The sequence below is a fragment of the Perognathus longimembris genome, chromosome 16 (genome assembly GCF_023159225.1).
Source record: "Perognathus longimembris pacificus isolate PPM17 chromosome 16, ASM2315922v1, whole genome shotgun sequence".
NCBI lineage: Eukaryota > Metazoa > Chordata > Mammalia > Rodentia > Heteromyidae > Perognathus > Perognathus longimembris.
The window spans coordinates 51476707-51489862 of NC_063176.1; the positions used below are offsets into that span (position 1 = coordinate 51476707).

At 38.2% G+C, this 13156-nt stretch overlaps 1 protein-coding gene across 11 annotated transcripts in view; it reads left to right on the forward strand.

Annotated features, from left to right (window-relative positions):
- Ldb2 (LIM domain binding 2) overlaps positions 1 to 13156 on the forward strand; it is a 303383-nt gene that overhangs the window by 237441 nt on the left and 52786 nt on the right. For all 11 annotated transcript variants that reach the window (XM_048364046.1, XM_048364040.1, XM_048364042.1 and 8 more), the window contains exon 3: positions 6525 to 6697. In XM_048364046.1, coding sequence (XP_048220003.1) covers positions 6525 to 6697 — 173 coding nt within the window. The remainder of the gene's footprint in view (positions 1 to 6524; positions 6698 to 13156) is intronic.

The following is a 13156-nucleotide window of genomic DNA, read 5'->3' on the forward strand; positions in this document are numbered from 1 at the left end:
TTTCTCCCATACCACGTTATAGTCAGTACCCCGATTCAAAGGCTAAAGAGTTTCTGACCATCATAAATGGCACACATCTGAAAGAAATAGCCCACAGTACATCTGAAACAATCTGATTCTACTAAAGCACTGGACTGAGTTCAATGAAGTGAAATCGGGTTTAAAAGTTCCTCCAAGTTGGAATCAACACATTCATTCATATGTTGTATCAGTTCATCAGCTCTTGTGTGCCAGCCAATAAACAGTCAAGAACCAGATAGAGGGCTGGGGATATAGCCTAGTGGCAAGAGTGCCTGCCTCGGATACACGAGGCCCTAGGTTCGATTCCCCAGCACCACATATACAGAAAACGGCCAGAAGCGGCGCTGTGGCTCAGGTGGCAGAGTGCTAGCCTTGAGCTGGAAGAAGCCGGGGACAGTGCTCAGGCCCTGAGTCCAAGACCCAGGACTGGCCAAAAAAAAAAAAAAAGAACCAGATAGAGCCTTTGTATGGATCATGCTTGCCCTTATTTAAAAATTAATGGCATTAAGCATTTCTTGAGCAGAGACTCTGTAAGAACAGGGCTGGGGTTTATCTTTTTTTAATGTTTATCTTGTTTTGCACAAATGGAAGGTACTGTGATTAAAATTTATTAAAAATTTGCTAGGGAGAAAACAGAAGGAAAGAAAGGGCCTAATTTGATTTCTTATAAACTCCATTCCTGACTTTTTCTCCATCTTCATCTACCATCTTTGTCTCCTTGACAGTGCACTGACTGACTCCCTTCTGTAACACACCATGCTCATCCAATCCACATTTGTGCCAGTCTCTGAGCTTTGCCACTGCTGGTTCCAGGGGCCAAGGCCTCTCCATTCGCAAACCTACACATGGCCTTGTTTCATCGGAACTCAGCTCTGCCAGCCCCCCCTCACTCAGCCCAACCAGGCTGCCTTCCCCCACCTCCTCTTCGACCTCTGTGATTTTTCTATAGCACCTACAACAATGTTTGTTCCACCATAGGTACTTACTAAGCATATTTAAAATGAATAAATTCTTAAAAGAACAAGAAAGCCAGTCAGAGAGAAGGTATTTAAACCAAATTGTCTTTGTGGAGAAAATAAATAAAAGGCATATTAGAATGAAAATAAGAACAAATGTGGCAGTGGAGCTACTGTGACTTTCTTTCACTTAACCAAAAACAACAGAAGCTGCCTTGAACTGCTATCACCCCCATCAAAGTTTCCTCATGTTTCATTTCCACTATTTTGACTATTTTTGATGGTTATTTGTCATCAGCATTATTTTCTCATTGCAAGGAGCACTTTCATTTACATATTATCATAATGCATTCATCCAATTTTGAATACAGGTAAGTCCAGAGTATAATGAATCTTTGTGCTTCTTCCCTCCTTCAGTACTGAATTTCTATGTGGATTTCTGAGCCACCAGAGCTCTAGCAGAACTCTATTAACTATCCAGATTCAGACAATCCATCTCTTATTGTTGTTTATTTTTTTTTAAAAAAAGCCAAAATGTGAATAAGTAATTCTTTCCATATCTTTGTCCACTTGAAAATGGATGTATGAATTATGTATGCACATCCATAAGACTTTAAGAAAATTATTTCATAATTACTAACAGAGGCAGAATGTCTTAGAAATTAAGACTTCCTGTTTGAGGAGGATGCACAATAGTTACCTCTTCTAGATGAGTTTGCTCCTTCTATTATTTTGTTTCTAAATGGTTCCAGCTAGTATCTTTGAGTATCCTGTACAAGTCTTCATACCCACAAGTACTACCTAGAGAAAAGATGGAAACTAGAGCCTGCTTCCACACAAAGAGCTGCGGGAGATGGATGGAGACAAATGAGAACAACGACAACTTTCTTTAGGGACTTAATGCAGGTCTCAAGATCCACACGAGCTATGAATGACTGTTAGCTATTTGTGAGCTAATGATATTTACCTACAAGGTTAGATATTATTCAACATTCTTTATACACATTTCAGCCCCTGAATAATTTACTATATCATTTCTTTTTTCTCTCTCATAGATAAATAGTGGATGGCTTATTCTACTTACCTAATCTTACCTAATACCACAGAAACCTTCTTGTGCTGACATTCCATACTTCCCAACTTTGGGGGCTTTGACCTAAATATGTTAGAAAAATCTAATCTTGAATGATCTTACTCTCGCTTCAAGAATATTTGAAGATCTAATCTTTGTCTTAGGAACACTATGTAGATTTATGTACATCAATATTGAAATTATTTTAATTCCAGAGATTAAAGTATAGATGTAAAGGGCAAGTTTAGCATATGCATGTGTGTCTAAATAGATTCAGAACTTATGTGGCTGATGAGTAAGGAGTCTCTGAATCTAAATCTGAAATGCTCCCAGATTTGTAAAGCTGTTTATATTAGACTATGCAGTCTGGTGGTTTGATTTACTATATTAAAAGAATGTGCAAATTTTTTCGGTGCTTCAAAAATAATAAAACTGTACATTGAACTCTGGATGCAGAAGATATTGGTAGAGTTCAAAATCACAAATCCATCGTTTAAACATTATAAATTATCTCATTGTGTTATAGACACTGCGATGCTTAGGAACACTCTTAATGGAAATGGATTTGAAGGATGGGGACAAAAGTTTATCTTTGCATTTTTACCACATACCATGGAGCTTTATGGGTCAGTGAAAAGTGATAGAAAAAAGTACACTGGTTAAGCCATAGGCTGATTTCCTTAATTATATGACATTTTGTATTGCTTCTCTGTCCTATATCATATACTATATGGACAAACTCTGTATTTCCATGGGTCTGTTGTCTGTCCGTCTGTGTGACATTTAAATACCTTCTTTGTTTAACAGAAACTTTTGGCACATATAATCCCTCAGTAGGTAGAATGATGTCACCTAAAATGCCCACCTTCTAATTCTCGATAGCCGAAATTCTATCCTACATGGATAAAGAAGCTTTGCCAGTCTGATGAAGGAGAGTGAGATGAAGAGATTATCATGGATTGTTTGAATAGACCCAATGTAATCATAAAGGTCCAAAAATGGACGAGGGAGGAAGAAGTGAGAGACACCCTTTAAGACCCTTTCCCTGCTGTTACTGTGTTCGAAGATGGGAATAGGCCAAAAGGAACGTGAGTAACCACTAGATGTTAGGGGGGAAAATACTCAAAGCAAAAGAAAGCAGAAGCCTCCAGGAGACGTTAGCCTGGCTGACACTGTGTCATTAGCCCAGCAAGATGCCTGTCTGATTGCTTGAGCCGTAAAATAATACACTGTGTGGTTTCAAGTCCCGAAGTGTGGGGTCATTTGTTTCAGCAGGAGTAGGAAGCTAATACAGTCTCTGACATCCTTTTATCTCCTGCAACGTCTACTATAATGTGATTCACAAAGAGACTCAGATATCTCTTCTAGTAGACGGGTTGCCTGTCATCACTTCGCTTCTTTCTATAACTGTGTTGACTTCCTTATTCCACACTGGATCGGGACAGCATTAATCAGGTTTCCTCTGCTTGAAGATGATCGAATCCTAACACAAACTAGCTTACGCAGGGGAAGAGGAGAGAAGGAAGAGGGTTAGAAGTGGGCTTCATTCCCCGCTGAGATGAGAACCGAGTCAGCCCACCATGTCTATCACATTGCTTTGCTTTCTCTCTCGGTGCCTGCTGGCTTCAACATGTCCATGAGTCACATTTTTTTTTTTTTTTTTAGCAGCAAAGCTATCCTATTCATTTGAGAAAAATATTCTGAAAATGAAACTTTTTTATTCATTCATTACTCTGCAGATTGAGAATCGTTGTCTGGCACATCTGATCCCTTTCTTATGACATCAGCTTGAGGTGTCCCAACTGGAGCTCAAGAATTCACTTCCAAGATGGCCTCCCCCATGCAAGCTGGTGCTAGGGGCTGACTGGCAGTCAGGCAGTCACTGTTGGTTCTCTTTCATGTGGCCTCTGAGCATGCCGAGGTTTAGCTTCTCATAGCCCAGCCATCTTAGAGTAGCTGAGCATTGCATACACAGCCCACTCCTTCCCATGGAAAAGTGGAAATTTCCAGGTCTTCTTAAGGTGCAGCTCAAAACTGCCCCTGGGTAGTTTGTGCCACGTTCTCTTAGTGAAAGCTGATCACAGGGCCCGGCCTAGTTTAAGTAGAGCACTCTAGTTTTCCAAGTCTCAACACACTTGTAATGGCCAGAGTAGCAGCCAGCCCCAGTGGATAAGAAAGGACAAAGCGAAAGGAACTGGAAGCAAACTTCAGCATCTTTTGTTATCTTTTCCTAGAGTCTTTGAAATTGTTCATTGCGACAAAGCTCATGTTTCCCTCTAAGTACATTTACTATAGACTTTGTACATTTTCTGGAATTGAGGAAATAATGAAAAAAATTAAATTCGAAGTTAAAGAAACTCAAACTTTTTTCCCACTGAGAGTTTCTTAAACTATGAATAAAAATTAGAATAATATACAGAAATTGGTGTTATAAAGCAATTAACTTGTGCATGTGAATAAACTATATCATGTCCAGTGGGTGTTACTTGCCATAACCTTTTGAATGTAACAATTCCTTGGATATGTTAACAAAATATTTCCACCCCTTTAGCTACATTTTATGGCTTCTATTTATGTTTAACAGTACATATCCCAAATTGTCAAATCACTTGAGTTGATGAATGGTAATGTGCTCTGAATTAGAATACTTGAACTGTATTTAATTAATTTTATCTGTTTAGTGAAGTACAATGAGTGTTATAAAGTTCTCTTTACAATATGCTTAAGGAAAGGGTAGGCTCAAATTACTCTCATTTGAATTTTGTATTTCAAGAATGAACAGGAAGTACTGGGGATTCATAGTGTTTAGGAAAATATACGTTTAAGGATTATTTGGAATGAAAAATTTAAAACTCTTAGAATATTTACTATATGCTCATTGACTGATTTTACCTGTAGAAAATATGAAGCAATTACTACTGAACTATTTAAATAATTCAGAGACTACTCTTCTGTGTAAAAATTCTTGAATAAAACACTATAGAAAGAAACTTGACAGTATATTTTCTTTATGCTTATTATCTTCCAACACCACATACAAAAGAGCTATCAATTTATATGTAATGAATTAATATTGATTCTCTTTCAATGAAATTAAATTTTTTAAACATTCAGAAGATAACTGGTTGATCTTTCATAGTTAAAGCTCCTTTTGATAGTTTACCTTAAGTAATATTTTGTTTTCCATGGAATATTATATAGTGAGTGTAACAGATTTATTAAAAAGCTTGGATTTCTTGAGGGGACTTTTGGAACTTTGTCTTAAAATGTACACACAGACAAAATTACCGATACTATGTGTTAGGATTTCCAATGTAAGAGAATTTCACGTCACTGCCAAAACAAAGATTTATTGTGGATTTCTAAGATGAGACATCAGAAATGCAAAGCTACAAGCACAAACTATATATTCAAACTCACATAAGGTAACAAGGCACAAATAGAATAAAAGAGATCAATGTTTGCATAGTTGTGATGTCTTCATGAAAAGAGATGTAAATTGCTGCTTAAAAATAAATCTCCATTCTTTAAAACACTTTGAGACAAAGGGAAAAGAGTGACATATTTGGTATTTACAGATATAGAATAACAAATCCTTTAAAAAATCTATGTACAAATGATGTGAATTTGAAGCTTTCATAGCTTCTTTTTTAGAATAATCCTTTGGGGTCTCAATTCTCTATTCTCCATGTTTTGTTCTGAGGGATCCACTAAGAAAATGCTAGCACACAACATTATGGTATTAAAATGTACATCCCCAATACTAACAGTAAAAATAAAACATATAATCTGGTAATCGGTCTATAAATAATATACTGAAAAACCAAATCCCATTGGCTGTGTCAGGCTTCCTGGAAACATGTTGACTTAAGACTGTATACAGGGACCCAAGTAGAAGTGCCTTCTCCTCACTTACCATTTCCTTCCCCCTAGAACGGAGGACTGAGCTCTGCGGCCTCACATTTGGGCAAGCGCTCTACTACCTGATGCCTGCCTGCCTCCTTTTTAATTTTACTCCTTTTTTTCAAGTAGAGGCTCATGCTTTTGTCCAGGCTACCTGTGGACCAAAATTCTTCTCCTCCCTCAACTTTTCTTGCAGCTGGAATCATAGGAATATAGCAACATGCCCAGCTTGTTTCTGAAAATGAGTGTCTTCAATAACGTTATGCCTGCCTCAAACTGAGATCCTCCCATCTCTGTCTCCTGAGTAGCTAAATTAGAAGGCCTTAACTCCTTATTTTATTGGAGTGCAGTATACACAAACCTAGAAAAATGAAGTTACCCCAAATAGCAGGCCATTATATTTAATTAGCTACAACCCAGAAAGGCCATGACTGTTTGGAAAGAGAATTTGCTTCTTGATATGGTTTCTGGACATATTTTATTAAATCCAGAAAGGTTGGCAGTGGGATGTAGTATGTGGAACTGGTTGGGTATTTTTTGTTAACTGTTTCCCTGTGCTTCTTCTCTTCCAGCGATCGGCAGGACCCTGATCCCCCGTTATTTCAGCACTGTATTCGAAGGAGGAGTGACAGACTTGTATTACATCCTCAAACACTCCAAGGAGTCCTACCACAACTCATCCATCACGGTGGACTGCGACCAGTGTGCCATGGTAACCCAGCACGGGAAGCCCATGTTCACCAAGGTACAGGCAAGGATGGGAGCATGCCACATTGTTCTTCTCAGAGTAAATCACAGGATCATAAGCACAGTTTCAGTCCAGTCCTCTGAGCCGATTTCTCATAGCTCAGATTTTTTGTCTTTGTGAGAGAATCTTCTTTTGGCTAGACTGGTCTGGTAAACACTTTCAGCATGAAAATCAAACATATCAAACCTCAAATCTAGGAGGCAGAAAGGTTCCACTGCCTCTTAAATTGTACTAGCCAAAATAGATGGGTTTATACAACCTGACCTCTACAACAGCTGTCCGTATGTGTGGCTTTGTTATTTTAAAATGCAAAGCTAAATTTAAATCTTAAAGGAGAGACCTGATTAACCACCACCTAGTAGTAATTTACAAGGAATATGAAACCTTAAAAATGGATAGTGAATGGAGTTGGGGAACCTGGAGATTAAAGGGGATTTCCCCACATTCTCGGCAGTTCTGTGACTGGTATGCAATAATCACCTCAGACAGTGAGTGTGGCAAAGCCAAAAGTTGATTCTAAGAGTGAATAAAGAAGATGAGGTCAAGGGAAAGATGAATGTTTGAGGCATAATGCACAGACTGATGACGGATGTAAAATGAACTATGGAAGAGAAGATGATTCAACTTCATCTTCTATGCATTTTACACCTGTAACCCTTGTCATGCGCAGAAAACTGACACGTGGAGCAATACCTCTTACCAAAGACTTCATTGAAACACTAAACATGATCTCGTGGCCTGTCCCCAGGTAGAAAAGTAAATGTAGCAATTATTTGCCACCAAATGGAAATTTATTTTATTGTGTTTTGTTTACAAGTTGTTCAATTAAAAAGAAACTTTGGCAATTTTCTGGCTCTAATCAGGTCCTAAAACATCCAAATCTTGCATTTGACGTCTGAGTTATATCCCCATCCTTATGGATGTTCATTTTAATGAATTCTAGCTCATTCCATTTGAACTAAGACTCAACATGAAACTAGTTTGTGGTATGAATGTCAGCATCTATCTCTTTCAATAGAAAACACATATAAGAAATCTTCATAGTTAAAATGAGTTGCAGTACCAGATATGTTTGTCACTTCGGCAACTTTGCCGCAAGTAAAAATAGTTTCTTATTTATTTCATTGATCAGGTGGATGCAGTGTAACTTTCTCAGTGCCTAGGCTGGTGTATAAAACCAAAGGCAAGCTGGGCACTAGTGGCTCATGCCTGTCATTCTAATACTCAGGAAACTGAAATCTGAGGATCACGGCTCAAAGCCAGCTCGGACAGGAAAGTCTGTGAGAGTTCTCTCCAATTAAACATCAGAAAGTGAAAGTGGAACCGTGGCTCAAAGTAGCGGAGCACTAGGCCTTGAGCAAAAAAAGCTCAGGGACAGCACCCAGGTCCTGAGTTCAAGCCCCAAACAAAACAAAACAAAAACCAAAGGCAAAGGAAATAGTTACAAAATAGTAAGGCCAACCATCAAGTGCCATGGATTCTGTGGTCTTTTGGTTTTGACAGTAGACATTCATAATGTGGGATCTAGGGTAGGGGGAGGGCTTGGTCCTCCTTCTTAACAGTTGAGCAGAGAAGATATCATTCAGAGACGGGGTTCACAGCAGATGCTGTCATCTGTGCTGAGAAGAGAAAGGAATGATCACTAAGAAAACAATTTAATTTGTCCATGCCTTACTTCATTAAGTTCTTGTATAATCCTGCCAGTCACATAGGATACGCAACAGATGACTTGCTAAGGTTGCAAACTCAAGTTCTACAAAGAAAGCCTCTCGCTGCTGCCTTTCTCGCTCTGCTTCTGTCTTTCTCTGTCGCTCTGATTCTGTTTCTCTCTCTGTCTCGTTCTCATCTCCCTCTCCTCCGGCTCCACCCCGTCTTTCTCCACTCCTCTCACCTCCCCTGTCTCTTTCAGCTTCATGTGTTACTCTTAGGAAATGGGAGAGAAACATGCCACCTTATACTTCTATATGGGAAAGAAATCTACAATCATTAAGTAAAGCTTTGCAGTAATTAGGTAGCTACTCCTAACATCTGGAAAAAATATACAATCCATGTGGCACTTGCAGTTTTATGTATTTACTCACTATTTTTCCTTCTTGGGTCAGAACTTTTTCATGCACACACATAGTTGCTCCTAAAATTGAGTGGCAAACATCCGAGACTCGGTTTAGGCCACTAGCAATCTCATCCTGCTGATGAATCCACAAAGTGCTATATACAATACTGTCAAGAAATACAGTTTTCCTCTGTTGCATTCTTTCTTTTCCTGGAATGTTCTTCTCCCAGATGTTGGTTTGCTCAAGAATCCAAAAGGGGGGCTGGGAATATGGCCTAGTGGCAAGAGTGCTTGCCTCGTATACTTAAAGCCCTGGGTTCGATTCCCCAGTACCACATATACAGAAAACGGCCAGACGTGGTGCTGTGGCTCAAGTGGCAGAGTGCTAGCCTTGAGCAAAAAGAAGCCAGGGACAGTGCTCAGGCCCTGAGTTCAAGCCCCAGGACTGGCAAAAAAAAAAAAAAAAAAAAGAATCCAAAAGGCCCACACACTCCCCTGAACTCCAGGTCCCTTGGTCCCAAGCTTCATTTATTGGGGCCACCCATCTCCTGCTGTACCAGGCCATAATGAGTATTTCAATATGAGGAAGAATGTCACTTTCTGGAAAACACAGCTCATTTACCTAGTTAGTCAAATGCTAATTTTACACATTTATTGTTAATAAATTTGGTAGGATTCGCTCTCCCTCTTTCTCTCTCTTCCTCTCCCCATCCCTTTTCTCTCTCTCTCCTACTCTTCCTCTACTCCTCCATTGCCTCTTCTTTCTATCTCAATCTCTGTCTTTCTCTCTCTCTCCTTTCTTTCTCTCCTGCTTCTCTCTCCCCCCTTCTCTATCTCTTCTCTCTCTATCCTCTCTGTCTCTTTCTCCATGCTTTTTCTGTCTCTCTCCCTTGTGTCTCCTCTCTCTCATTCCTTCCCTTTCTTTACCTCTCCCTCCCTCTTCTCTCTTCCTCTTCTCCTCTCTCTTCCTTCTCTTTCTATCTCTATCTGCACCAGTATCTCTGTCTCCGTCTCTCTTCCTCTCTCCTCTTTCTCTCCACTTTCTGTCTCTCTCACCCTTCTCTTTAATCTCTTGTCTCTTTCATCCCTATCTTTGCTTCTCCTTCCACTCTTTCTCCTCTCTTTTTCTCTACCTCTCCTTGTCCCTCTCTCCTTTGTGATTTTTATAGTACCCATAGAATCTTTTCAATTTTTTCTGTCTTCTTAATTAAAAATATCTCAGCTTTGTGTAATAAAACACTATGACTATTTAGTGTAAACAGTTGGCTAATAGCCTTTCAGTGCCACTAAGAAAATGGGCTCTGAAGCCAATGCCTATTGTTTTGCTATTAGTACCTGACATTACTTAGCACATTATGTTGGCAGCTTCACATTGTTCTAATTTAGACTCTCAATGAACTCTCATTCCTCAAACAGCGTTTGACCCACTGCTTCTGAGTTGCTTATATGAAAATTTGGCCAGCTAGTGAGGCAAAACCAGCCACAGTCCTAATTAACAGTAATATTAAATATTCCTCAAGGGTATAGTGAGATTTTTGCAATTTCCTGATACTAAGAACATTATAGATTAAGGATAGGTATGTGATTAGAATGTTTAAATGCATATATAAAAGCTCTTCTTTTTTAGCTTTTATTTTGCATCAAATAGAAAACAAGAAAAAGCATATGTTAATTTTTTACAAAGAACCTAAGTTATGTTTTAGGGTATGTGTGCTAGCAAATGCTGAGGGAGACACTGAGAGACATTTTGAAAGTCTAGTTTAGGTTTTGTAAACTGAAATAATAGTTGTAGCTATTGCTGGAAAGTTTTATCACCTCTGTAAACACAGGCTAATATTTTATTTCTATTAGCCATTATTTATGAAATTGTTTACTACTTTAAAGAAAGCAAATGCACCAACAAGATTCCTAATATGAAAACTCACTTTTATCTGTAACAATTAGTTCCCTGCTTCAGCTTGCATACCGCATTATATTCCAGAATTTCTTACCTGCTGATTCTCACCAAATTATAATGTCAAAGACAATATTGCCCTGCTATGCATTTATATATGAGCTATCTCTAGGTAAAATACAGCTTTGCATAGCTGTTCATCTAAAAACACATTTCCATGAATGCTTTGCAAACATAAAGATTAAGAAAATGAAACACTGCCACCTACAAAGCACATTTTATTTCACGAAAGTCCGTGTGAGAACCTTTATATTATACAACAGCATGCACCGTCTACTTTACAATTAGTCAAAGAGAGAAAAGAGTTAAAAAGCTATGGGTTAGTTTGAGAAATGTTCTTTTTTCGTTGTCTTGTTCCTGGCCTAGTCTCAAGCTAGCACGTGATCTGCTGACTGCCTGCCAGGCTCTTTCTTGTTGATCCTCCGGAGACCATCTGTGCTGGGGGCATTGATTAGAGTGTGTCTGCTGGGATTACATCTTTTCTGTTGCCATGCCAACTAATCAGCTGATTTTGGTTACCACAGAAACAAAATGTCAGAGCTCACAGTACGGTAACATGAATTCAGCACAACAGAAAATGTTTTCTTAATTGGGGACCCTTCTGATTTTTGGATTCCACAGGAAAGGCAGCTTAAAAAAAAAAGGCAACTTTACATAAAAGCTATATTAATTGTATTGATTAAGAAGAATGCACAGATTCTTTAGAAGATATTAATTCCTCTTTATGAGCTGGGCCCATTTTTTTCTTATCATTTCCAAACAAAGACCAAATATATTTTTTCATATGTATCCTATTCCATTTCCTGATTATTGCATATAAAACAAATCACAACATTTGGGGTTTCATAGAATTTTCATTAGTGGAGCAGAAAGGCTGACTACAGTCCAGGATGAAGATGTGGGGTTAATTACTTAAGGAAAAAAAATGTAGTACCTTTTTAATACATAAAAGCTATTTTTACTTAAAAAAAGAAAAAAAATCACCCAACATAGTCAACTCATATTCTATTCTGAGGTGTTTATAGAACCCAAGGTTTGTGACACTTTTCCATTTTGTAGACCTAGGACAGTTTAACTGCAAGAGAAGTCTCTAACTGGTTTGTTATGTCACTGTGAACAAAGACCACAGTTGAACTTGACCTTACACATGCTCCAGTTGAGTAACCTATCAGAACTACATATACATATCTCCTCACTATGACATGCTATTCCAATAGAAGCAAACCGGAACCTTCAACTGCCCTTAATTTGTGGTTCATATACACAAAACAAATACATTCGATGATTAAAAAAAAAAGACTAAAATTTCACTGAGTTGATATTTGCTTAAACATTTTTTAAATCATCTCTTCTGAAAAAGAAAACTATCATAAGCCTCCAAATACTCCTGCCCTGTATTGTCAAGACATTTTTCTGTGGATGGCTGGTTATATAGCTCTTTCCCTTTTCTGAAAGTTGTCAGTACAGGTGGCATCACCGCTAGGGGAATTTGTATGGCTTAATCTCCATGCAACTCTTTCTAAAACCTTAGTAAATTAATTCCAGTGCTCTAGACTCTCTTAGCAGAGTCATATGGGGACATGGAACCCTCCCCATTGCCGTATCTCAACTCTCCTGACTAAGATGCCAGAAGTGAGGCTTCAAAAGATGACCCAACATGGGAGTTGGGGGGCAGGGTGCCCCTATGCCTGAAATTACCCACCGATTCTGATAATTGGATCTGAGGTGGAGGTCTTCACCCAGATTATCAATAATTATCTTACAATGTCTCTGAGATCTTTGATCAACAAAGATGGCAGGCATTCCCAGCATGCTTTCTTGAGTAGTGCCCTGATTAATAATTCTGTGCTGGTTTGGGGCTTGTTTAAAGAAAATATTTCTTTCCATAACTGAGCATGTAAAGCACCTAACCCCACGCTGAAAATTCTGTTAGGGCTCAATAAATGGTGGCATTTTATGTAAAACCCCCAAAGAGGAACATGATTATCTATATTTCCTAAAAGATTTGATATAAATGAACCATCTTCCTGGACTGTAGTTTGAGAAAGAATCATGTCCCTTATTCTATATTAATGAATTAGCTTAGTTTTACATGTGATTTTTAACAATTCTCATTTATTTTCATTTATTTTATTTCATTTATTTCATTTATTTTATCATTTGTTTCATTTATTTTAGTCCAAGAAAGCTTAATCAGAGCATACTCAGTACATTATATAGATGTACTTATATAATCTAATCTACTCTGGTAGAGAAAATGTATACAATGTAGACACCTGAGATACTTCTCCTAAACTCATACATCTCAGTACATGAAAAAATAAACCAAGAGCTCTGTACTCACTTGTATTTTCTTTATCTGAATAACCACTGTTTACTGTTGCTCTACTTGTACCAGCCCCAAGACTTACCAATATATGTTTTCTGTTTAATGTATATTTTCCACAGT